Source organism: Eubalaena glacialis, chromosome 7, assembly GCF_028564815.1.
Source record: "Eubalaena glacialis isolate mEubGla1 chromosome 7, mEubGla1.1.hap2.+ XY, whole genome shotgun sequence".
Classification (NCBI taxonomy): Eukaryota; Metazoa; Chordata; class Mammalia; order Artiodactyla; family Balaenidae; genus Eubalaena; species Eubalaena glacialis.
In genome coordinates, this window is record NC_083722.1 from 15815274 (window position 1) to 15841590 (window position 26317).

Below are 26317 nucleotides of genomic sequence, written 5' to 3' on the forward strand. Positions count from 1 at the left end.
ATGTACCAGCTGAAGGATTCCCGAGGGTGGGAGAAAGGCAGCTCTCACCGGCTGGCCTCAGCAAGACCAACCGGAAGTCCCAGCAAGTAGAAAAACATTTTCTCATGTAAAATATAGTGGGGACAGACCTCAAGGGCGGGTCTGGAGGTGGTCCAGCATGCCAGCCTCTTGGATGTCACTCAGAAGCTGTGTCAGACTGCTTGCCTTCTCTACCACGTTGGGCTTGACAGTTATCTGTGAATTAATTTAAATTACATTAGTTTTCCTGTAATATTAACACCTTTTCTCCGAAACACTTCTGTCATATATTGAAGAGTTATAAAAGTTTTAAGGTCATACCAGTTTTTGTTTTTGTTTTTGTTTTTGTTTTGGATGGGGGTGGAAACAGGAGGTTCTTAAAGTGTATTAGCTACAGATGTTTGAGAAACCCCTCCCAGCAATGCCTCTGAATGAAGATGTATTGGTCTTGGGGCATCAGGGTAACAGATTATCATCAAGTTCCCAATCCACGGAGAGTGGGACCAACTGTTGTCAGTGGAGAGGAGGCTGCCACAGTGGGTGGGACACTGCCGTCCCATGACCTGCCCGAGCAAAGACGTAGAAAGGTGAGGCCCCATCCTGGTCTCTTCATTGAAAACACCCACTCACCAGTGGACACCCAAAGTCTTTGGGGGTTTGAGTGTGGTTATCAGTGATGATGTCCACAAGAGAGGAAAAGTAAAGAAGGTATTAGTTACACAAGTGTTGAAGAAATCATGGAAACACACAGCTGGAGAAGATTTTAATTTTCTCTCTAGTTACTGTATTTAGAACAAAGCCACATTTATCAAATTAACGTTGAATCAGCCCTCGACTTCAGTAAGCATTTGCCCTAAAGACCAGGCACCCAATTCAGTGTGTTTAGATTCAGAAACACCTGCCTAATCCTTTCCCACTAAATAGAATCCTACTTTTTAGATGTAAAAATGATGCTTATTTTTACACGTGGTAGAGCTATTTTTGCTTTCAGACCATGCCATACTGCCTTCTCCAGGGTACTGGGAAAGCCCTTGATCCCCAGAGTCTGAAGTATTGATATTTGCCACCAAATTACTGTCCTCCTTTTTAAATGAAGGAGTTCCTTTTAGGTTTTTTGCTACATGGAAGAGCTTCTTTTGGTCCGATACCCTCCATGAAAGCACAAATACGGTAAAACATAAACCACATAAAACTTCAGTGACTAAGCAACTACTGTCAACACAAAAGATAAATCACTAAGAGAAAGGGGATACTTAGCAATGATTTATTTTCGTTATGAATTTAATAACCACTTAAATGAAAATTTATTTTTCCTCTCTCTCTCTCTCTATATATATACAACTGTTATCTTTCTCCAAGATATACACCATCACTCACATATTTAACTTTTATCATGTCACTCAAAATTGACAGGAGATCAAGAGAACTTTGTGTTCCTTTTTTTTTCCATGTGTGGATAGACTTCCAAATGTTTTTACTTTTCAGAAATGCCTAAAAGATACTGATATATCTTGGAGTGATTCTGTTAAATAATTTAGAGAGGGAGACATTTTGCCTCATTCCATAAACAGGTTAGTGGTGGAAGCTGACGACTGTCAAATGGCTTTGCCGTCATTTAGTGGTGATCATGATTGTAGCAGGAAGACAGGTTTTTCACCAGACTTCTTGACTTTCAAATCTGGATGACACTGAACATTTAGCATGCTGGTGGTACATCCCAGTGTCTCTCTCTTGCCTACTCCTTTATTTTCTTTGTATAACTATGCAGTTCTCTCTACTGTTGGCAGGGGTGTTTGAGATAAACCACAAAACCTGCAGACTCTGTTAATTCGATGTTACATTGGAGCTACTAGAATTCCTTTAAAAAAAAAAAAAAAAAAGAAAACCCTGCCAGTAGCATACTTCAAAATAGATTTTACTCAGATGGTAGTGAAAAATGTCAGAGTCTGAAGGACATGGCTGCAATGAACAAAGTCTTTGCTTCTCGAATGCTGGCTGTTTCTGGGAGGAGGTGTGCAAGCTGACCTCGGGGCTGCTGTAAAGTGAGCCTTCTGACGCTGTCTGGTTGCAGACGCTTCTTGAAACTTCTTGCTTGTGCTGTAGTCTTTGCCGAAGACCTGTTTAACCAAGTTCTCAGGGCATCTAGGACTTACTGCCTCCTTGTTATGAGGACCATTGTAGGTTATTAAATTTTTGGTGTAAAACAGTTCATCAAAATCCTTTCTATAAAGCAGATCTAGTAACAGGCTGACCTTTCTCACCCAGCGGAGCACACTAGGCAGGTGTCACTTCTTGGTCATTGGGAGGAGCTCTGTGGGAAGCTGCTTAGCCACTTTGCATTGGTTTGTCGTATGCCTTGATGTGATAAGCTTGTGTTTTTTTTTCATTTAAAGATATTAAGACTTAATTCACTAACATTTATTCTAAGGGGTTGGGATACTTACACTTTTATATATTTTTTTAGATATCCTGTGTTTTAGTAGCTTAAAATTTAATGCCTAAGCTTCTCCTGAATATGGCAAATAAAATTGTATATATTTATGAATAAGCATAAAAAATTTTGATGACAAAATAAATCACATGGGCTTTAGAGTCAGAGAGATCTAAGTCTAAACCCCAGACCTCCCATCTATTATCTAACCTCTCTGGGCCTCAGTTTTCTCATCTGTAAAATGAGGATGCATGCCTTCTCTACACCTCCCAGGTTATCACTGTGAGGCTCCTTATAATGAATAACATTTGACTGCAGTTGAGTTCTTGAGACCAGAGACTGTCTTGGTTTTCCTAGTGCAGGCCAGGCATAGAGTTAAGAGTTCAAAATGTTTGCCGACTTTAATTAATTGATATTGAGCCACTAGGAGTTGTGAGTTCATTTTCTCTCACTTAAGTGATGGTGACAGATTTTCCTGCCAAGTGGACTTAAAACAAACTGGACTCCAGGCTCCCACCAGTAAAAGAGAAGAAAAATATTTCCAGAGAGGATTCTCAGGATGCTCCAGAAGCAATTCCAAATTCCTAGTGACAGCATGAAATGGTAGGTTGGTTTGTTTACATAAACCTTTGCAGCTGGGAATTTAACGCCCAGAAATGCATATTCAGAATGGCTACGTGTCTCTGGACAAAAGTTCCACTCAGCTGCTAAGGGTTTTGGCACCACAACCAGGAGTGAGTAAGGAGTTACAGGGCCTTTTGCCCTGACAGCATTTGAGAACCTGAGATCTCAGTTCTGGTGTTTCCTCCTCAACCACCGTCAGACCACGGGAAGGTCATATAATCTCCTTGTCGCTTAGCTTTCCCGTGAGGGGCATCTCCGGATCAATGGCGTAAGGATTATCACTCTCATTTTCAAAATGAGGAAAGCCAGGTTATTGTGAAGTGATTTACCACACCCAGAATCCCTTCCTGAAATGGGAAATAGGGCTTTGGGGCCTTGGGGATAAGGCAGCCATTTTTTAAATTTAATTTTCAAATAAGTAATACATTCACATTGTTCAAAATCTGTATAATACACACACACACACACATAATATAAACAGACACTTCACCAAAGAGGATATAAGAATGGCAAATAAGCAAGCACATCATAGGCCATTGGGGAAATTCAAATTAAAACCATGATAAACTACTACAACCTATTAAAATGGCTAAAATTTAAAATATAATACTAAGTGCTGTTGAGGATGTGAAGCAACTGGAACTCTCAGACGTTGTTGGAGGGAATGGAAAAAGGTATAGTCACTTTGGAAGACAGTTTGGCAGTTTCTAATAAAGGTACACATACACTTGCCATGTAACCCAGCCATCCAACTTCTGAGTGTTTATAGAACTGAAAATATGTTCATACCAAAACATGTACGTAAATGTTTATAGTAGCTCTATCACAACTGCCAAAAAATGAAAACAATCCAAATGTTCTTCAACAGATAAGTGGGTAAGCAAACTATGGACCATCCACACATGAAATACTACTCAGTAATAGAAAGGGGACAAACTATTGATACAACAACTTAAATGAATCTCTAAGGCATCAATCAAAAGATGACATACAGTATACCATTTATAAGACATCGTTGTAAAGTGGGACAGATAACAGAGGAGTGGTTGCCAGGTGTTGAGGGCAGGAGAGTATGACTACAAAGGGAGTTTTGGGGGATCAGGAAACTATTCGGCATCCTGATTGCGGTAATGGCTACATAATGGTCACACATATTAAAATTCATAGAATCCTATACCCAAAAAGAATCAACTTTACTGTCTAATTTTTAAATAAAAAATTTAAATACAAAAAGATAGAATGAAAAATGCGTTTATCATTCTTAACCTCTGCCTAACCCCACATACTTGACCAGAGGAAACTACTATGACTAGTTTATCTTTCAAAAGAGTTTCTTTATACAACCAGCAAATTTATTTTTCTTCCTCTTTTAACACAAAGGTACCCTATAAATACATCCTGTTCTGAACCTTGCATTTTTCACTTGACGATTTATCTCAAAGATTTTCCATATCAGTGCATAGAGAACATTCTCATTCTTTTTTAAAACTGTTAAATATTTTGTTATATGTATGGACCACAATTAATCCCTTAATGATAGACATCTGGTTTGTTTCTCATCTTTTACCACTACAAACATTCATGCAATGAATAATTTTGTATATATACAATTTCATTTATGTGCAAACTTATCTATAAAATAAGTCTCAAAAATGCAGTTGCTGGGTCAAAACGGTAAATGCTTCTGTAAGTTGTAAGAGTCGCTAAATTGTCCTCCACATAAGTTTACAATCAGAGCAGCCATTTTTGAGAGCTAAGAACAAAGAGAGAAAATGGAAAACCATGGAATAAACTGCATTACATTTGGCAAAGTACTTACTACAGAAACTAAATATTGGGTAACCTTTTGTTCAAATTTTGAGTGTCGACTATATTCTTAGCAGAGTGCTTACTATTGATGAGATGCAATCTACAATGTAAGAAACAGTCTTGTCCCTCAAACAATTATAATGTAGGGGCAACAAGCACACATAGAAACCCATTAACAATAGATGCAATCTCTAATTTAGTGGCAGAATGAGTGACAAAGACAATGAGTGATGGACGGTTTCAATATAGGACTGCATTAGTGAAGGGAGGCATCCTAAAAAAGATGGGACTTGAAAAGGATGGAAGGTAGGGAAGAAAGAGGGGGAAAGATGTCATAACTCCGAGAACAGCCTAAGCCAATGCAGGAACATGTCTCCATCACTTACCTCCTCCAGGAAATTCTCCCTGACTTCCAGGTCTCCCTACTTTGCTCCTGTAGCAAAGTCTTTCAACCTATCATATTTTAAATGATCTGTCTTCATATCTAGAAGCTTCTCAAAGTCAGGAGCCAAGTCTTTTTCACCATTGCATCCTTCGGGGAATATTTCAGGTGATAAATATGTATGTAAGTAATACCTAGCAGTGTAACGCCTGGCATGCAGTAGGAAATCGATCAGTGTTTGTCTAACTGTGGTGTTGGATTTGGCAAGGATGGAGGAATTGGAGAGCCTTTGTCACTGGTTTCTAGAATCATTATGTCACTATTATTTCACTGTGTCATTTAGTTATAACTAAAGTCTGGAGTTGGAGATCTCCAAATACTGCATCAAAATTTTATAATTTCAACCAATTGGCAAAGCTTCACATCATTGCTCACCATTCTTGCAACATACTTTTCCTCTCCCCTGCCCCGTGAATGCAAAAATTTCAAGTGCCTCCGTAGGCCGCTGGACAAATGAAATGCCCTGTGGTGTGAAAATTTGTTAATGATGGCAACCATCCCTGTCTTTCCAAACGCAAGGAAGAGGCTTTGCCTTTTTGTTCTTCTCATTCCTATGAAATCCTAGACCGTTATTGCTGACTTTTTTGCAGGGCGCCCAGATTAAGAATTCATAAAACCACAGCATTCTAGAAGTACATGGAGCCTGGGAGCTTCTGATTCAGCCTTTATTCTTAATACTGCTTCTGCCTTAAAGAGGTTCATTTAGAGCTGCTTAACACAGTGCAAATCATATCTTTTCACTTCATTACAATCCTACAAATGCTTTGGCGGTTTCAACACCCGGTTTTCTGGGTTTGGTGGTGGTGATGGTGGTGGTGGTATGAGCTTGGGCAGTGTTGGCACTGGCAGCTGAGAGCCCCTGATTCACAGTCCTGTGCTTTATTTGCCAAGTGTAGACACAACCCAAAAGCTAGAAGAGCCCAAAGGAAGGGGGAGCTGGTCCCCCCCGCCGGCATTGTGTGCTTTGCAGAGAGGAAATGAGTACCCACGAGGCCGGCTTCTTCCCCTCACTCTATCTCCTCAATGCAGTTTTTCCAATAATTTAATAACATTCACAGGGATATTAGATTAATTGGATTTTAATTCCAAATGACTGTGAAAGCAGAGAAATGAGTCACCAGCTCATACTAATGAGGAAATCTATTAAAGGGCTCTTCTCTGATAGACACATACAGCAGGGTTATAAATATTTCATATCCAATTAATTGAATTTTGCCCCCTATATATGACACTGCCCTGGAACATCAATCAAACAGGGCCAGGGAAAGAACAGAGGGACAGAAGAAACACGAAGAACTTTGGAAGAGCAACTACCTCAACAGGCCCCTCCCTCCCAGCCGGTGAAGCGCTTCCCCCCGCCCCAGAGAAGCCCTGCCATTCTCCCAGAGCCTGCAGAGAGGAGCTGGAAGCATTTACCCCAACTGCAGCTGCTTCCATGCGGCGGGGAAATTAATGTTAATTAATCAGACAGCAGTTTTATATAGGGCTGTGTGCAGAAAGTTATTCGAGTCCTGCTGCAAATAGATTTATAGGTGTAATTGCCATGTTGAATGACCCTCTGTAAATAGGCTCATTAAACTGGCCATCAGTCAAAAAGTCTAATTGAAGCCATACAGTAGCCTGCCATCGGGAGCACGTGACTCTGGATAAACAGAGCTGGCCCATGGCAGCCCGGCTCTGGACCGTGTAGATAGGGCTGCTGGCCGTCCTTCAGGTGGCCCCGCGTCTCCTGCCTTCTCCACTTTATTATCTCAGCAGGAAGGCAGAAGCATGCTTCCTGCCCAGCTTTACCCTCTTCCCCTCTGTTGGTCCCGGGAGAGCCCATGGGAGTCTGCTATGGAAAGCACGAGGTGGAAAGCGTGTGCATGGCAGGCAGGTAGAATTCTCTGAGAGGCACGAACCATCACCACCTTGTGCTCCCTTATCCCACCCGTGTGGTCACAGTCGGGCAGGGACAAGTGGCCAGGTGTGCACAGGCCCCATTGCTGGGCATCCCCCAGCCATTTACGAGCTCCTTGTTGAATTCCTATTCTCCCTTTTTTCTTCCCATACTCCCATGTAAAAAGGATAAATATAAATTATTTTTCTCCTCAATATGGCAAAACAATTGGGAGTCTGAAAGCTTTGGGAGGGTGAACTGTGTACATTTAAATCCTCTTTCATGTTTATTACAGCATTTACTGTAAGAGTAAAAAATTAGAAACAACCTAAATGTCCATCAACAGGAGTCTGAGTATTTCAATCATGATCTTCTTAGACAATGAAATACTAAGCAAATAGTAAATATGACTTTTAGGGAGATCCATATTTATTAATCCAGAAAGCTGTCTAGTATGTATGTTTGTATGGGAAAAACAGATTACAGAATAGTGTGATCCCACATAGTATATCTTTTTTTAAAAATTTTTTAATTTAATTTTATTTATTTTTTTATACAGCAGGTTCTTATTAGTCATCAGTTTTATACACATCAATATATACATGTCAATCCCAATCTCCCAATTCATCACACCACCACCCCCACACCCCTGCAGCTTTCCCCACTTGGTGTCCATACGTTTGTTCTCTACATCTGTGTTTCAACTTCTGCCTTGCAAACCCGTTCATCTGTACCATTTTTCTAGGTTCCACATACATGCGTTAATATATGATATTTATTTTTCTGACTTCATTCTGTATGACAGTCTCTAGATCCATCCACGTCTCAACAAATGACTCAATTTTGTTCCTTTTTATGGCTGAGTAATATTCCATTGTATATTTGTACCACAACTTCTTTATCCATTCATCTGTCAATGGGCATTTAGGTTGCTTCCATGACCTGGCTATTGTAAATAGTGCTGCAATGAACATTGGGGTGCATGTGTCTTTTTGAATTATGGTTTTCTCTGGGTATATGCCCAGTAGTGTGATTGCTGGATCATATGGTAATTCTATTTTTAGTTTTTTAAGGAACCTCCATACTGTTCTCCATAGTGGCTGTCTCAATTTACATTCCCACCAACAGTGCAAGAGGGTTCCCTTTTCTCCACACCCTCTCCAGCATTTGTTGTTTGTAGATTTTCTGATGATGCCCATTCTAACTGGTGTGAGGTGATACCTCATTGTAGTTTTGATTTGCATTTCTCTAATAATTAGTGATGTTGAGCAGCTTTTCATGTGCTTCTTGGCCATCTGTATGTCTTCTTTGGAGAAATGTCTATTTAGGTCTTCTACCCATTTTTGGGCTGGGTTGTTTGTTTCTTTTAATATTGAGCTGCATGAGCTGTTTATATATTTTGGAGATAAATACTTTGTCCATTGATTCGTTTGCAAATATTTTCTCCCATTCTGAGGGTTGTCTTTTCGTCTTGTTTGTGGTTTCCTTTGCTGTGCAAAAGCTTTGAAATTTCATTAGGTCCTATTTGTTTATTTTTGTTTTTATTTCCATTACTCAAGGAGGTGGATCAAAAAAGATCTTGCTGTGATTTATGTCAAAGAGTGTTCTTCCTATGTTTTCCTCTAAGAGTTTTATAGTGTCCAGTCTTACATTTAGGTCTCTAATCCATTTTGAGTTTATTTTTGTGTATGCTGTTAGGGAGTGTTCTAATTTCATTCTTTTACATGTAGCTGTCCAGTTTTCCCAGCACCACTTATTGAAGAGACTGTCTTTTCTCCATTGTATATCTTTGCCTCCTTTGTCATAGATTAGCTGACCATTGGTGCGTGGGTTTGTCTCTGGGCTTTCTATCTTGTTCCATTGATCCATGTTTCTGTTTTTGTGCCAGTACCATATTGTCTTGATTACTGTAGCCTTGTAGTATAGTCTGAAGTCAGGGAGTCTGATTCCTCCAGCTCCGTTTTATTCCCTCAAGACTGCTTTGGCTATTCGGGGTCTTTTGTGTCTCCATACAAATTTGAAGATTTTTTGTTCTAGTTCCGTAAAAAATGCCATTGGTAATTTGATAGGAATTGCATTGAATCTGTAGATTGCTTTGGGTAGTATAGTCATTTTCACAATATTGATTCTTCCAATCCAAGAACATGGTATATATCTCTCCATCTGCTGGTATCATCTTTAATTTCTTTCGTCAGTGTCTTATAGTTTTCTGCATACAGGTCTTTTGTCTCCCTAGGTAGGTTTATTCCTAGGTATTTTACTCTTTTTGTTGCAGTGGTAAATGGGAGTGTTTCCTTAATTTCTCTTTCAGATTTTTCATCATTAATGTGTAGGAATGCAAAAGATTTCTGTGCATTAATTTTGTATCCTGCAACTTTACCAAATTCATTAATTACCTCTAGTAGTTTTCTGGTGGCATCTTTAGGATTCTCTATGTATAGTATAATGCCATCTGCAAACAGTGACAGTTTTACTTCTTCTTTTCCAATTTGTATTCCTTTTATTTCTTTTTCTTCTCTGATTGCCGTGGCTAGGACTTTCAAAACGATGTTGAATAATAGTGGTGAGAGTGGACATCCTTGTCTTGTTCCTGATCTTAGAGGAAATGCTTTCAGTTTTTCACCACTGAGAATGATGTTTGCTGTGGGTTTGTCATATATGGCCTTTATTATGTTGAGGTAGGTTCCCTCAATGCCCACTTTCTGGAGAGATTTTATCATAAATGGGTGTTGAATTTTGTCGAAAGCTTTTTCTGCATCTATTGAGATGATCATATGGTTTTTATTCTTCAGTTTGTTAATATGGTGTATCACATTGACTGATTTACATATACTGAAGAATCCTTGCATCCCTGGGATAAATCCCACTTGATCATGGTGTATGATCCTTTTAATGTGTTGTTGGATTCTGTTTGCTAGTATTTTGTTGAGGATTTCTGCATCTGTATTCATCAGTGATATTGGTCTGTAATTTTCTTTCTTTGTAGTATCTTTGTCTGGTTTTAGTATCAGGGTGATGGTGGCCTCAAAGAATGAGTTTGGGAGTGTTCCTTCCTCTGCAATTTTTTGGAAGAGTTTGAGAAGGATGGGTGTTAGCTCTTCTCTAAATGTTTGATAGAATTCACCTGTGAAGCCATCTGGTCCTGGACTTCTGTTGGAAAATTTTTAATCACAGTTTCAATTTCATTACTTGTGATTGGTCTGTTCATATTTTCTATTTCTTCCTGGTTCAGTCTTGGAAGGTTATACCTTTCTAAGAATTTGTCCATTTCTTCCAGGTGGTCCATTTTATTGGCATAGCGTTGCTTGTAGTAGTCTCTTAGGATGCTTTGTATTTCTGTGGTGTCTGTTGTAACGTCTCCTTTTTCATTTCTAATTTTATTGATTTGAGTCCTCTCCCTCTTGATGAATCTGGCTAATGGTTTATCAATTTTGTTTATCTTCTCAAAGAACCAGCTTTTAGTTTTATTGATTTTGGTATTGTTTTCTTTGTTTCTATTTCATTTATTTCTGCTCTGATCTTTATGATTTCTTTCCTTCTACTAACTTTGGGTTTTGTTTGTTCTTCTTTTTCTAGTTCCTTTAGGTGTAAGGTTAGATTGTTTGAGATTTTTCTTGTTTCTTGAGGTAGGCTTGAATAGCTATAAACTTCCCTCTTAGAACTGCTTTTGCTGCATCCCATAGGTTTTGGATCGTTGTGTTTTTATTGTCATTTGTTTCTAGGTATTTTTTGATTTCCTCTTTGATTTCTTCAGTGATCTCTTGGTTATTTAGTAACGTATTGTTTAGCCTCCATGTGTTTGTGTTTTTTACGTTTTTTTCCCTGTAATTCATTTCTAATCTCATAGCGTTGTGGTCAGAAAAGATGCTTGATATGATGTCAATTTTCTTAAATTTACTGAGGCTTGATTTGTGACCCCAGATGTGATCTATCCTGGAGAATGTTCTGTGTGCACTTGAGAAGAAAGTGTAATCTGCTGGTTTTGGATGGAATGTCCTATAAAAATCAATTAAATCTGTCTGGTCTATTGTGTCATTTAAAGCTTCTGTTTCCTTATTTATTTTCATTTTGGATGATCTGTCCATTGGTGTAAGTGAGGTGTTAAAGTCCCCCACTATGATTGTGTTACTGTCGATTTCCTCTTTTATAGCTGTTAGCAGTTGCCTTATGTATTGAGGTGCTCCTATGTTTGGTGCATACATATTTATAATTGTTATATCTTCTTCTTGGATTGATCCCTTGATCATTTGTAGTGTCCTTCCTTGTCTCTTGTATCATTCTTTACTTTAAAGTCTATTTTATCTGATATGAGTATTGCTACTCCAGCTTTCTTTTGATTTCCATTTGCATGGAATATCTTTTTCCATCCCCTCACTTTCAGTCTGAATGTGTCCCTAGGTCTGAAGTGGGTCTCTTGTAGACAGCATATAGATGGGTCTTGTTTTTGTATCCATCCAGCAAGCCTGTGTCTTTTGGTTGGAGCATTTAATCCATTCACGTTTAAGGTAATTATCGATATGTATGTTCCTATGACCATTTTCTTAATTGTTTTGGGTTTGTTTTTGTAGGTCCTTTTCTTCTCTTGTGTTTCCCACTTAGAAAAGTTCCTTTAGCATTTGTTGTAGAGCTGGTTTGGTGGTGCTGAATTCTCTTAGCTTTTGCTTTTCTGTAAAGCTTTTGATTTCTCCATTGAATCTGAATGAGATCCTTGCCGGGTAGAGTAATCTTGGTTGTAGGGTCTTCCCTTTCATCACTTTAAGTATATCATGCCACTCCCTTCTGGCTTGTAGAATTTCTGCTGAGAAATCAGCTGTTAACCTTATGGGAGTTCCCTTGTATGTTATTTGTCATTTTTCCCTTGCTGCTTTCAATAATTTTTCTTTGTCTTTAATTTTTGCCAATTTGATTACTATGTGTCTCGGCATGTTTCTCCTTGGGTTTATCCTGTATGGGACTCTCTGCGCTTCCTGGACTTGGGTGGCTATTTCCTTTCCCATGTTAAGGAAGTTTTCGACTATAATCTCTTCAAATATTTTCTTGGGTCCTTTCTCTCTCTCTTCTCCTTCTGGGACCCCTGTAATGCGAATGTTGTTGCGTTTAATGTTGTCCCAGAGGCCTCTTAGGCTGTCTTCATTTCTTTTCATTCTTTTTTCTTTATTCTGTTCCACAGCTGTGAATTCCACCATTCTGTCTTTCAGGTCACTTATCCATTCTTCTGCCTCAGTTATTCTGCTATTGATTCCTTCTAGTGTAGTTTTCATTTCAGTTATTGTATTGTTCATCTCTGTTTGTGTGTTCTTTAATTCTTCTAGGTCTTTGTTAAACATTTCTTGCATCTTCTCAATCTTTGCCTCCATTCTTTTTCCGAGGTCCTGGATCATCTTCACTATCATTATTCTGAATTCTTTTTCTGGAAGGTTGCCTATCTCCACTTCATTTAGTTGTTTTTCTGGGGTTTTACCTTGTTCCTTCATCTGGTACATAGCCCTCTGACTTTTCATCTTGTGTATCTTTCTGTGAATGTGGTTTTTGTTCCACAGGCTGCAGGATTGTAGTTCTTCTTGCTTCTGCTGTCTCCACATAGTATATCTTTATCTGTGGCTGAATATGCAGAAAAAATGTGATTTTTATTTTCCCTTGGAGCTCATCTATTCTCTTTCATAATCTCCCATTTAGCAGTTAGTGGGATGAAAAAAACCCCCACTAAATCTCTAATCTTAGTTAATTTAGCCCAATCTGATCATGTAAACTGTCCTTTCAGCTAATACTCTTTTAGGAAAACTCTGTTTCTAGATGGATTCCTGTGATAGTTAATTTTATATGTGAACGTGATGGGGCCACAGGGGCCCAGATATTTGGTCAACTGTTATTGTGGGTGTGTCTGTGAGGGTGTTTCTAGATGAGATTAACATCTTAATCAGTAGACTGAGCAAAGCAGGTTGCCCTCCCCAGTGTGGGTGGGCTTCATCCAATCTGATGAAGGCCTGACTAGAACAAAACAAGGCTGAAAAAGGGAAAATTCACTCTCTTTCTGCTGTCTTCGAGCAGAGCATCAGTCTATTTCTGCCTTCAGACTAGAACTGTACCATTGTCTCTCCTGGGTCTTCAGTTTGCCAACTGTAGACCTTGGAACGTCTCAGCCTGCATAATCATGTGAGCAAATTCCTTGGATGGATGGATGGATTGGTAGATGATATAGAGATATCTCTTATTGGTTTTGCTTCTCTGGACAATCCTTACTAACAAACTCCCTTGGCCCACTTCTGTTCCCCAGGTGGTACCTAGGTGTGTTATCTGAGGGCTGTATGTTATGGTACAGGGAAGAGCCAGGTCTTTGCAGGTCTTTTGAGAATGCGGCAGTATCCCCTTTCTCCGCCAGATCCTAAGCCAGCTTCAGTGGCTGCTGGTCTTTCTCAGCTTTCCCAGAACCAGAGCTCCTTCCTGGCCAAATTGGGTTCACCTGAATTTCACAGGCCTCAGACCCCATATCTCTGCCAAGGTCTCCATCTATTCTGCAGGCCTGAGGGCCCACCCTAGTCTCTGCAGCTGTGTCATTTGACCCTTCCTGGGAAAACTTCCAAAGCAGGCCCACTGGAGCTCCATCTAGTATCCACCCCACATGGAAACTCGGAGATCAGGAAACAAACCTCAAGCCTCCTTGGCCTGACTGTACCCAGCTTTGCAATGGTGCAGTTGTATCCAGGCTGGGTCAGGACTTACTGAGAGGGGGCCTCTTCCCAGGGAACTAAATCAGGAGCCAGGACAAGGGTTTCCTTCTGCCTTCCATGTTACCCTCACTTAGGAAACATATCTCTCCATCCCAGGGACCCAACCCAGGGACATCAGAACAAAGTGGTCAGTCTTAATTGCCTCCTTTAATCTCCCTTAAGTTTCCTTCCCACCATCACCCAGGGCTGGAAAAAAAGGAAGTCTTCCTTTTACTTTCCCTACATCATATCCTCCTTTTGCTTACAAGTTCAAGTGTTGTGATGAACGGGGTCCTCTTGGCTAGACCCCTTGATATATTGGAGAGAAGGAATCAAATTACCTGGAAAACTCTCTCTCAGAACAATAACCTGCTTACTGTCCTGCTCTGTAACCTATTTTTTATGTCAGAAGCTGGAAATTCCCTTGCTTTTTCCTTTGTGTACCTCCTTTTATTTTTTTAATTGAGATATAATTGACACGTAACATTATATTAGTTTTAGGTGTACAACATGATGATTCAATATATGTTGCAAAATGATCCCCACAATAAGTTAACATCCATCATCACACGCAGTTAGAAATTTTTTTCTTGCAACAAGAACTTTTAAAATCTACACTCTTAGGAACTTTCAAATATGCAATACAGTACTTTTAACTATAGTCACCATGCTGTATATTACATCTCCATGACTTATTTTGTAACTGGAAGTTTGTATCTATTGACCCCCTTTACCCATTTCCCCAAGCCCCCATACTCCACCTCTGGGCAACAACCAATCTGTTCTGTATATTTGGGCTCATGTTTTTTGTTTGTTTTTCTGTTTTGTTTTTTTCTCTTTTAGATTCCATATATTTTTCTTTTTTAGGTTCCATATATAAGTGAGATCATATGGTATTTGTCTTTCTCTGTCTGATTTATTTCACTTAGCATAATACCCTCATGGTCCATCCATGCTGTTACAAATGGCAGGATTACGTTCATTTTTGTGGCTGAATAACATTTCACTGTACACGTACACCACATTTTCTTTATCCATTCCTCTGTTGATGGACACTTAGATTATTTCCATGTTGTGGTTATTGTGAGTAATGCTGCTATGAACATGGGAATGCAATATAGTGATTTTGATTCCTTCAGATAAATAACAGAAGTGGAATTGCTAGATCATATGCTAGTTCTATTTTTAATTTTTTTGAGGAAACTTTATATTGTTTTCCATAGTGGCTGCACCAATTTACATTCCCACCAAGCATGCACAGGGTTCCCTTTTCTCCACATCTTAGCCAACACTTGTTATTTCTTATCTTTTTGATAAGAGCCTTTCTAACAGGGGTGAAGTGATATCTCCTTGTGGTTTTGATTTGCATTTTCCTGATTATTAGTGATGTTGAGCACCTTTTCTTATACCTGTTGGCCATTTTTATGTCTTTGGAAAAATGTTCAGATCCTTTACCCATTTTTTAATTGGATTTTTTTCTGTTGTATAATTTCTTTATATTTTGATATTAACCTCTTATCAGATATGATTTGTAAATTTTTTTCCCATTCCATAGGTTGCCTCTTCATTTTGTTGATAGTTCCCTTTGCTGTACAGAAGCTTTTTAGTTTGATGTAGTCCCACTTGTTTATTTTGCTTGTGTTACCTTTGCTTTTGGTGTCAAATTCAAAATATCATACAAGACAATACAATGTCAAAGACCCTACAATGCCCCCCTTCCCATGTTTTCTTTTTGGAGTTTTATGGTTTCAGGTCTTACATTCAAGTGTTTAATCCATTTTGAGTTGATTTTTTTGTACGGTGTAAGACAGTGGTCCAGGTGTACAACATAGTTATTCAACATTTATGTATATAACGAGATGATCACCATAAGTCTAGTTACCACGTGTTGTAATTTAAAGTTATTATGATATCACTAAATATCATATTTCCTATTCTGTATATTACTCTCCATGATTTGTTTATTTTGTAACTGGAAGTTTGTGCCTCTTAGTCCTCTTCATCTATTTTGCCTATTCCCCCAACTCCCTCCTCTCCAGCAACCACCAATTTGTTCTGTGTATCTATGATTCTGTTTCTGGTTTTTTGTTTGTTTTGTTTTTTAGATTCCACATATAAGTGAAATCATACAGTATTTGTCTTTCTCTGTCTGACTTATTTCACTTAGCACAATACACTCTAGGTCCTTCCATGTTGTTGCAAATCACAAGATTTCATTCTTTTTTATGACTAATATTGTATTGTGTGTGTGTGTGTATATATATATCCATTTGTCTGTATGTATACTTTGTTTCTAAGTCATGGCTATTGTAAATAACACTGCAACGAACATAGGAGTTCATATGATTTTCAGATTAGTATTTTCAATTTTTCAGGTAAATACCCAGAAGTGAAATTGCTGGATCATATGGTAATTCTATTTTTAACTTTTTGAGGAATCTTTGTATTCTTTTCCATAATGGCTGCACCAGTTTACATTCTCACCAACAGTGAATGAGGGTTCCTTTTTCTCCACATCCTTGCCAACACTTGTTATTTTTTGTCTTTCTTATAATAGCCATTTTGACAGATGTGAGGTGATATCTCATTATGGTTTTGATTTGCATTTGCCTGATGATTAATGACGTTGAACATTTTTTATGCGTCTGTTGGCCATCTGTATGTGTTCCTTGGGAAAATGTCTATTGAAGTCCTCAGCCATTTTTTTATCGAATTGTTTGGGGTTTTTTTTTTTTTTTTTTTTTTTACTATTAAGTTGTTTGAGTTCTTTATATATTCTGGATATTAACTCCTTATCAGATATATATTTGCAAATGTCTTCTCCCATTCAGTAGGTTGCCTTTTTGTTTTGTTGTTGGTTTCCTTCACAAAAGCTTTTTACTTTGATGTAGTCCCACACGTTTATCTTTGCTTTGTTGACCTTGTCTGAGGAGACATATCCAAAAGATACCACTGAGACTGATGTGAAAGAGCTGAGTGCCTATGCTTTCTTCTAGGATTTTTATGGTTTCATGTCTTACATTCAAGTCTTTAATCCATTTTGTGTTTATTTTTGTATGTAGTATAAGTTAATGGTCCAGATTCATTCTTTTGCATGTAGCTGTCCAGTTTTCCCAACACCATTTATTGCTGAGACTATCTTTTCTCCATTGTATATTCTTACCTCCTTTGTCATAGATTAATTGAACATACATGCATGAGTTTATTTCTGTGTGCTCTATTCAGTTCCATTGATCTATGTCTGTTTTTGTGCCAGTACTGTACTGTTTTGATTACTATAGCTTTGTAGTATAGTTTGAAGTCAGGGAGCATGACATCTGCAGTTTTGTTCTTTCTCGGGATTGTTTTGGCTATTCGGGATCTTTTGTGGTGCCATACAAATTTTAAGATTATTTGTTCCAGTTCTGTGAAAAATGCTATTGGTATTTTGATAGGAATTGCATTGAATTTACATGTTGCTTTGGGTAGTATGGATTTTAACAATATTAATTCTTCCAATCCCTGAACATAGTAAATCTTTCCAACATTTATGTCATCTTTATTTTCTCTCATCAATGTCTTATTGTTTTCAGGGTACATGTCTATCACCTCCTTGGTAAATTTATTCCTAGGTATTTTCTTCTTTTTAATGCAATTGTAAGTACAATTGTTTTCTTAATTTTTCTTCTGGTAGTTTGTTATTAGTATGTAGAAATGCACCAGATTTCTGTGTATTAATTTTGTATTTTGCATCTCTACTGAATTCATTTATTCTAATAGTGTTTTGGTGGAGTCGTTAGGGTTTCCTATATATAGCATCATGTCATCTGCAAATAGTGACAGTTTTATCTCTTCCTTTCCAATTTGGTTGCCTTTTATTTTTCTTGTGTAATTGCTGTGGCTAGGACTTGCAATACTCTGTTTAATAAAAGCAGCAAAAGTGGGCACACTTATTTTGCTCCTGATCTTAGAGGAAAAGCTTTCAGCTTTTCACCATTGAGTATGATGTCAGCTGTGGATTTGTCATATATGGCCTTTATTATGTTGAGATACATTCCCTCTAAACCCACTTTGTTAAGAGATTTTATAATAAATGGGTGTTAATTTTTTTCAGATGATTTTTCTGCATCTATTGAGATGATCATATTATATTTTATTTTGTTAATGTGGTGTATCACATTGATTGATTTACAGATGTTGAACCATCATTGCATCCTTGGAATCCCGATCATGGTGTTTGATCCTTTTAATGTATTGTTGAATTCACTTTGCTAATACTTGTTTGAGGATTTTTCATCTATGTTCATCAAGAATATTGGCTGGTAATTTTCTTTTTTGTAGTGTCTTTGTCTGCTTTTAGTATCAAGGTACTGTTGTTTTCATAGAATGAATTTGAAAGTGTTCCCTCCTCTTCAATTTTTTGAATAGTTTGAGAATTTTTTAAGAATAGTTTGAGGTAATTACTCTTCTTTAAATATTTGGTAGAATTCACCTGTGGAGCTGTCTTGTCCTGGACTTTTGTTTGTAGGGAATTTTTTTGATTACTGATTCAATTTTATTATTAGTAATTGGTTTATTCTGATTTTCTATTTCTTCCTGATTCAGTCTTAGAAGATTGTATGTTTCTAAAAATTTATTCATTTCTTCTAGGTTTCCCAATTTGTTGGCATATAATTGTTCACAGCAGTATCTTATCCTTGGTATTCCTGTGGTATTGGTTGTAACTTTCTGTCTTTCATTTCTGATTTTATTTATTTGGGTCCTTTCTCTTCTTTTCTTGATGAGTCTGGCTAAAGTTTTGTCAATTTTGTTTATCTTTTCAAAGAATGAGCTGTTAGTTTCATTGATCTTTTCTGTTTTTTTTAGTCTCTATTTCATTTATTTCCATTCTGATCTTTATTATTTCCTTCCTTCTACCACATTTGGGTTTCATTTGTTCTTCTTTTTCTAGTTCCTTACGTGTAAGGTTAGAGTGTTTTATTTGAGATTTTTCTTGTTTCTTGAGGTAGACCTATGTGGCAATAAACTCCCCTCTTAGAATTGCTCTTGCTGCATACCATAGATTTTGGAAGGTTGTGTTTCCATTTTCATTTGTCTCAAGGTATTTTTTGATTTCCTCTTTGATTTATTTACTGACCCATTGATTGCTTAGTAGCATGTGGTGTGGTCTCCACATGTTTTTGTTTTTTTCCAGTTTTCTTCTTGTAGTTGACTTCTAGTGTCATACCATTGTGATTGGAAAAGATGCTTGATATGATATCAATATTCTTAAATTTACTGAGACTTGTTTGTAGCCTAACATGCAATCTATTCTGAAGAATGTTCCACGTTTACTTTGTAGGGGAGAGAACGTTTTTCTCTACCCTTCGAGTTGTTTTGGCTGGTCTAATAGACAAATTGACATAAAGACATATTAACAGGAGAAAAACAAAAAAAATTTAATTTCACACATATGGAGGCCCCATAGATATGGGACCAAAGAAGTGACTGAAGCAAGATGTTTATATACCTTTTTAGACAAAGAATCAATTATTTGTGAAGTTTTGACAAAACAGGGGTTATTGCTTGGAATAGCAAATTAATGAAAAAGTAACAAAGTTTGTTTATACAGCTTTCTTGGTCTCAAATTCCCTATCTCTGGGGAAAAGGATACCCTCCATCCTCCTGGCATAGGGAGGAAACCTTCCCATGGGAGTTTGTTTCCTGTTTTCAGGGGAACAAAGGAGGGTCAGAGTGTTATTTTTGTACTGGCTGTTTCTCAAGTAACTTTTATTCAAAATAATCAATATGCTACCTTGGCATATTTGGGGCAGCCCAGCCTTGAACCCTATCATCTCCCTCCTCTGATACTTCCCTGGAAGTTTCACATGTTAAAAACTGAGGTGGTAGATTGCTCTATTATTTCATTGAATTAATCTCTTAGTCTTAAAAATAGGTCAGTTCAGTTAAACAGGTTTGTCTCATTTTAGGAGGTAGCCATAAAGGTGGGCTCCCAAAGTTAGGCCTATATTGTGCAAGTAAATCAAGTATTTAATAAGGCATTTCTGTGGAAACAAAAGAAAAACAATGGTTAATGACTGTAGCAAATTATAAACCAGTTTCTGAGTTCTGAATGGTGGATGGTAGAGAAGATTTCTAGATATCAAACTCAAAGCATTCCTCAGCGTAAGGACAGGAAGTGAGGATTTGATAGATTTTCCTGGTTTGCAGTTTGAATGCCTCTCAGGCGGTCTTCTGAATAGCCCACACAGCAACAGGCATGAAGATTGTCTATACATGAGTTGTGGTGTCAGTTTCTCTGAAGTTTCTTTCAAGTTGTCCAACTTTAGTTTGCCTGGCTTTAGAAAAAGGGCAGTTTTAGCTCTTCATGATTTCAAGACAAAAGGGTGGGAGGAAAATTGGAAATATTAGTTTGGAGAGTTGTAGCCAAATTTTGAGGAAACTAGAAGAATTCAGGTTATAGTCTAGTTTACAGGTAGAAAACAAAACCACAAAGATAATTAACAGAACTATCAATAGAATCCAATATCCATAAAGGTGTATTACTGAAACATAATTTCTCTCTCTACCGTCACCCCCATGTCTATCAATGATAACCATAGTCAAACTAATTTGTTTGCAAATTAAGTCTAGTTTTATTAAACTTGGCTTGATTATTGACATAAGTGCAAAAAGAATAGCAATTGACCATACAGAATATTTTAATTTGCTTTGGCTGGAACTTTTCATAGGAATTGCAGATTGAATTTTAGCCTCTTAAGACCAAAATATCAAGCCAAATACTTGCTATCAGACTTCCCCTGCAATATCTATAGATGTTATATATATATATTTATATTTATATTTATAGATATGAATGAGTTCCTCTCTTCTCAAGGTCCCCCAAATATTCTGAGGTTCTTGTACCTACCAAGAAGTTACCTTCCTTACTCACATGACAAGGCTGTTGAAACCCTATAAGCAAGATACCAGGCTGTTTTTCCAAGGGGCTTTATTGGCTTCATAAAGTCAATCTCAGTTCTTTGACATTTCAGTCAAAGCCTTGGTAACATGACCAATGTTTCCCATTGTGTCCTATTACAAGGAGAACAGATTCTTATTGAACTCATAGCAAACAACTGTATTGCCATGAAAATAAAAATATTCAGAGTTTATGAATTCTAGAGGGATCAGGCAGAGAGAAAAAGTAAATGCTTCATCTTTATTTACAAAGTTACATTTTATTCAATTGCTGTAAGCCATAGATAGCTTAAGAGAAAAAGTCTCCTTAAATCTGAAAAATCAAAACATTAAAAAGTTCAGCAATATTTCAAATTTAAGAGTCACAAAAAAAATGTAATCATCGTTCTTAGTTCATTTAGTCCCAGGTAATTAATACTTGTTTTTTGTTTTTTTAAAAAAAATTTATTTATTTATTTATTTATTTATTTATTTATTTGTTTGTTTGTTTATTTATTTATTTATTTATTTATTTATTTATTTATTTATTTATTTATTTATTTATTTATTTATTTATTTATGGCTGTGTTGGGTCTTCGTTTCTGTGCGAGGGCTTTCTCTAGTTGTGGCAAGCGGGGGCCCCTCTTCATCGCGGTACGCGGGCCTCTCACTATCGCGGCCTCTCTTGTTGCGGAGCACAGGCTCCAGACGCGCAGGCTTAGCACTTGTGGCTCACGGGCCTAGTCGCTCCGCGGCATGTGGGATCTTCCCAGACCAGGGCTCCAACCCGTGTCCCCTGCATTGGCAGGCAGATTCTCAACCACTGCGCCACCAGGGAAGCCCCAATACTTGTTAATCTTGATCTTTTGTTACAAGTTTTATGAAGCCATCAGTTTCTCCATTAGAGTTCTGTAAATTCTTATTTTTTAGTTCGGTGGTATGATCTTGTCAGTGTCCTCGATAAAGCACTTCTGTAGGAATACCTTTTTAAATCATTAGAGTAAAACAATAACTGTAAATGACAAAAGACTTCAAAATGGCCATAGTTAAAAATCTAATGAGGGTTGCAGTTGACAAAGAAATTTGCTTATTTCTGTGACACAACACTTCAAGACTATAATTACAAGTGATAACATATCAGGACATATCCGATTTCTAGGAGTTTCATACAATTTCTGGAATACTTATATTAATAACATAATCCTTACAAATGTAATCTAAAAAAAGTTTGGCACTACTTATTTGACAACGCTTCCCACATGATTTAACATATCAAATGTGCCTAATTAGTGCAACATCTCTCTTTTTATAAGGAGAGAGAACAAATCATTTGAAATGTTCCAAGGACCCGCTGAAAAAAAAAAAATCCCAAAGTTAGTTTGAGGTCAAAAAGACTTCATTTACAATTGGATTTGGGGGTGGGGAGGGTAGTTCGTCAAAAATATCAAAAGATTTAAAAAATTTGGTCAAATAGGATCATAGGGCACTGTGAAACAGTGACTAGCAAAATACTTAGTTATCTAGTTAACCAAAGTGACAATTACAGACTTCACAAGGGTGGGCAAAGAGCAGTGGCAGCTCTGGTGTCATCGATGGGGAGATGCTGTGTGTAGCACCCAATCCCTGAGAACAGGGCTCAGCAGAAACCAGGGCCCCTAAGGGCAACTCTCATCTCAGCAGCAGCTCCAGCCTCTGGGAGTTGATGCAGAAGGGGGCTCTCCAGGCTGCTCAGCTGGGATCAGTGTTGGTGACGATCATGGGAGACCTCTGTAGCACAGGCTGCAAACGTCCACATTGGTGGGGCTTTCTGGGTTCTCCTGCTCTCCTCCCTGTGTGGTGAACTTCCTCCAAGGGCATCCCTCCTGGTGCTGATCTGCTCTTGGCTGGGGTATGGGATGACACAGGCAAAATATTTTCTGTACTTTTCTATGCTACCATCCTTGGTTTCTGAGCTCCATGGGGATTTTGCTGGTTCTTTGTAGTCCCGAGATTTCCCTGAACTGTTTACTTCAGTATGTAGTTGCTTATGTACTGTTTTTGTTTTTTGTGTATGTTAGGCGTGGAGACCAGTATTGGGACCTCCTAGCCTTCTATCTTGCTGATGTCACTCTCATCGCCCTCCCCCTTAAAAAAAAATCTTTTGTGAATCTACTCTACGTTTTGCTTTGTGGTTGCCATGAGGCTTACACAGAACGTCTCATAAATAATACAGTCTAGGGACTTCCCTGGTGGCGCAGTGGTTAAGAATCCGCCTGCCAATGCAGAGGACACGGGTTCGAGGCCTGTTCCAGGAAGAGACCACATGCCGCAGAGCAACTAAGCCCGTGCACCACAACTACTGAGCCCGCATGTCTAGAGCCCCTGCTCCGCAACAAGAGAAGCCACCGCAGTGAGAAGCCCATGCACCGCAACGAAGAGTAGCCCCCGCTCACTGCAACTAGAGAAAGCCTGCGTGCAGCAAAGAAGACCCAGTGCAGCCAAAAATAAATAAATAAATAAATTTATTAAAAAGAAAGAATAATACAGTCTATTTTAAGCTGATAGCAACCTAACTTTTGCCTACAAAACTTCACCTTTTTACTCCTTTTATCCTTTTGATGTTATTTTTTACTGCTGTTTATACTGTCTATTCATTAACAAATTTAGTAGTTATAATTATTTTTAATACTCTTCTCCTTTAATCTTTATACTACGGGTAAGTGGTTAACACACCATCCTGTTACAGAATTAGAGTTTTCTAAGTCTGACTGTATATTTACCTTTACCAGTGTGCTGTCTACTTTCATCTTTTCTTGACACTAATTAGCATCTTTTCATTTCAGCTTGAAGAACTCCTTTCAAAATTTCCTGCAGGGCAGGTCTAGTGGTGACAAATTCACTCAGCTTTTCTTTGTCTGAGAGAGATTCTGTTTCACCTTCATATCTGGAGGGTAACTTAGCCAGACAGAGTATTCTTGGCTGGAAATATTTTTTTCCTTCAACACTTTGAATATGTCATTTTACTCTTTGCTGGCCTATAGGGTTTCTGCTGAAAAGTCTGCTGTTAGCCTAATGGGGCTCCTTTGTAGGTTATAATCTTTTTTTCCCTGACTGCTTTTAGGATTCTCTCTTTATCTTTGATTTTTGACAGTTTCACTATAATGTGTCTTGGAGAAAGTCTTTTTACCTTGAGATAATGGGATGAGCTGTTAGCTTCCTGAACTTGGGTATCTAAATCTTTCCCCACGTTTGGGAAGTTCTGAGCTTTTATTTCTTTAAATAAAGTTTCTGCTTCTTTCTCCTGCTCTTGTCCTTCTGGAAACCCTATTATTCTAATATTTGTTATTCTGATGGAATTTCTTAGATCATGTAAGCTTTCTTCACTCTTTTTCATTCTTTTCTTCTTTGTTCTGCTCTAACTGGGTTATTTCAAAATTCCTGTTCTCCAGTTCACTTATTCTGTCTTCCATTTTCTCTGCTCTACTGCAGAATTCCTCAGCTTCAGAATCTCTATTTTTTTATGATTCCCATCTCTTTGGTACATATCTCATTTTGTTCATGTATATTTTTCCTGGTTTCACTGAACTATCTTTCTGAGTTTTCTTGTAGTTCATTGAGTTTCTTACAAACTATCATTTTGAATTCTTTATCAGTTAGATTAGAAAATTCCATGCCTCTGAGCTCAGTTATTGGTTAGTTATTTTTATCTTTTGGTGATAACATGTTTTATTAATTTTTCTTTGAATTATTTTTAATTAAATTTTTAAATTTTCATACCATTTTTTAAACATCTTTATTGGAGTATAATTGCTTTACAATGGTGTGTTAGTTTCTGCTTTATAATAAAGTGAGTCAGTTATACATATACATATGTTCCCATATCTCTTCCCTTTTGCCATACCATTTTTAAAGGTTACTTTCCATTTACAATTATTTCAAAATATTGGCTATATTCCCTGTGTTGTACAATACATCCTTGAGCCTATCTTACACCCAGTAGTTTGTACCTCCCCCTCCTCCACCCCTATATTGCCCCTCCCCCTCCACTGGTAACCACTAGTTCTCTATATCTGTGTCTGCTTCTTTCTTATTATATTCACTAGTTTGTTGTATTTTTTAGATTCCACACGTGATATACAGTATTTATCTTTCTCTGTCTGAGTTATTTCACTTAGCGTAATGACCTCCAAGTCCATCCATGTTGCTGCAAATGGCAAAGTTTTGTTCTTTTTTATGGCTGAGTAGTATTCCATTGTATATGTATACACGTTGTTGTGGTGTATAGTTTTATTGTAGCCTCATATGATCCTTTATATTTCTGTGATATCTGTTGTAATATCTCCTTTTTCATTTATAATTTTGTTTATTTGGATCCTCACTCTTTTTTCTTTGGGAAGTCTAGCTAAAAATGTGTCAAATTTTTGTTAGATTTCAAAGAGCCAACTCTTGGTTTGGTTAATCTTTTTTGTTTGTTTTTCTATTCTCTATATAATTTATTTCTGCTCTAATATTTATTATTTCCTTCTGCTAACTTTGGGCTGAGTTTGTTCCTTTTCTTTTTCTTTAAGGCATAGAATTAAGTTGTTTATTTGGGATCTTTTTTCTTAATATAGGCATTTATTTTTATAAACTTCCCTCTTAGAAATGCATTTGCTGCATCCAAAACATTTTGGTATATTGTGTTTCCATTTTTGTTTGTCTCAAGATACTATTTTATTTCCCCTTTAATTTCTTTGACCTATTTGTTGTTCAAGAGAGTGTTGATTAATTTCCATGTATTCATGAATTCTCCAGTTTTGCTCAGTTATTGATTTCTAGCTTCATACCATTGAAGTCAGAGAAGACACTGGGTGTGATTTCAGTCTTCCTGAATTTGCTAAGATTTATTTTGTGGCATAACATATGGTCTATCTAGAAAATGTTCCATGTGTACCTGAGAAGAATATGTATTCTTCTGTTGTCTGATAGAATGTTCTGTATTGTCTGTTAGGTCCATTTGGTCTGTATTGTTGTTCAAATGCACTGTTTTCTTATTGATTTTCTGTCCGGATGATCTGTACATTGTTGAGAGTGGGATATTAAAGTCCCCAACTATTATTGTATTACTGTTTATTTCTCCTTTTAGCTCTGTTAGTTTTTATGTGCTTTATGTGTTTAGGTGCTCTGAAATTGGGTACATAAATATTTACAGTTACTATATCTTCTTGATGTATTGACCCCTTTATCATTATATAATGATGTTCTTTGTCTTTTCTCACTATTTTTAGTTTAAAGTCTATATTGTCTTATAACTACACCTGCCTTCTTTTTTTTTCTTGCTATTTGCTTGAAATATCCTTTTCCATCCCTTTACTCTCAGTCTATGTGTGTCTTTAAGGCTAAAGTGAGTCTCTTGTAGACAACATATTGTTAGATCTTGTTTTTTTAATCCATTTAGCTACTCTGTGTCTTTTGATTGGAGGATTTTGTCCATTTACATTTAAAGTAACTATTGATAGGTAAGGACTGTA

The 26317-nt window shown here is 37.4% G+C and overlaps 1 protein-coding gene across 1 annotated transcript in view; it reads right to left on the bottom strand.

Annotated features, from left to right (window-relative positions):
* Positions 1 to 216: 216 nt before the first annotated feature.
* MBOAT1 (membrane bound O-acyltransferase domain containing 1) overlaps positions 217 to 26317 on the bottom strand; it is a 167985-nt gene continuing 141884 nt past the window's right edge. The window contains exon 13 of the mRNA XM_061194862.1: positions 217 to 234. Within this exon, the coding sequence (XP_061050845.1) occupies positions 231 to 234 (4 nt within the window). The 3' untranslated portion in view covers positions 217 to 230. The remainder of the gene's footprint in view (positions 235 to 26317) is intronic.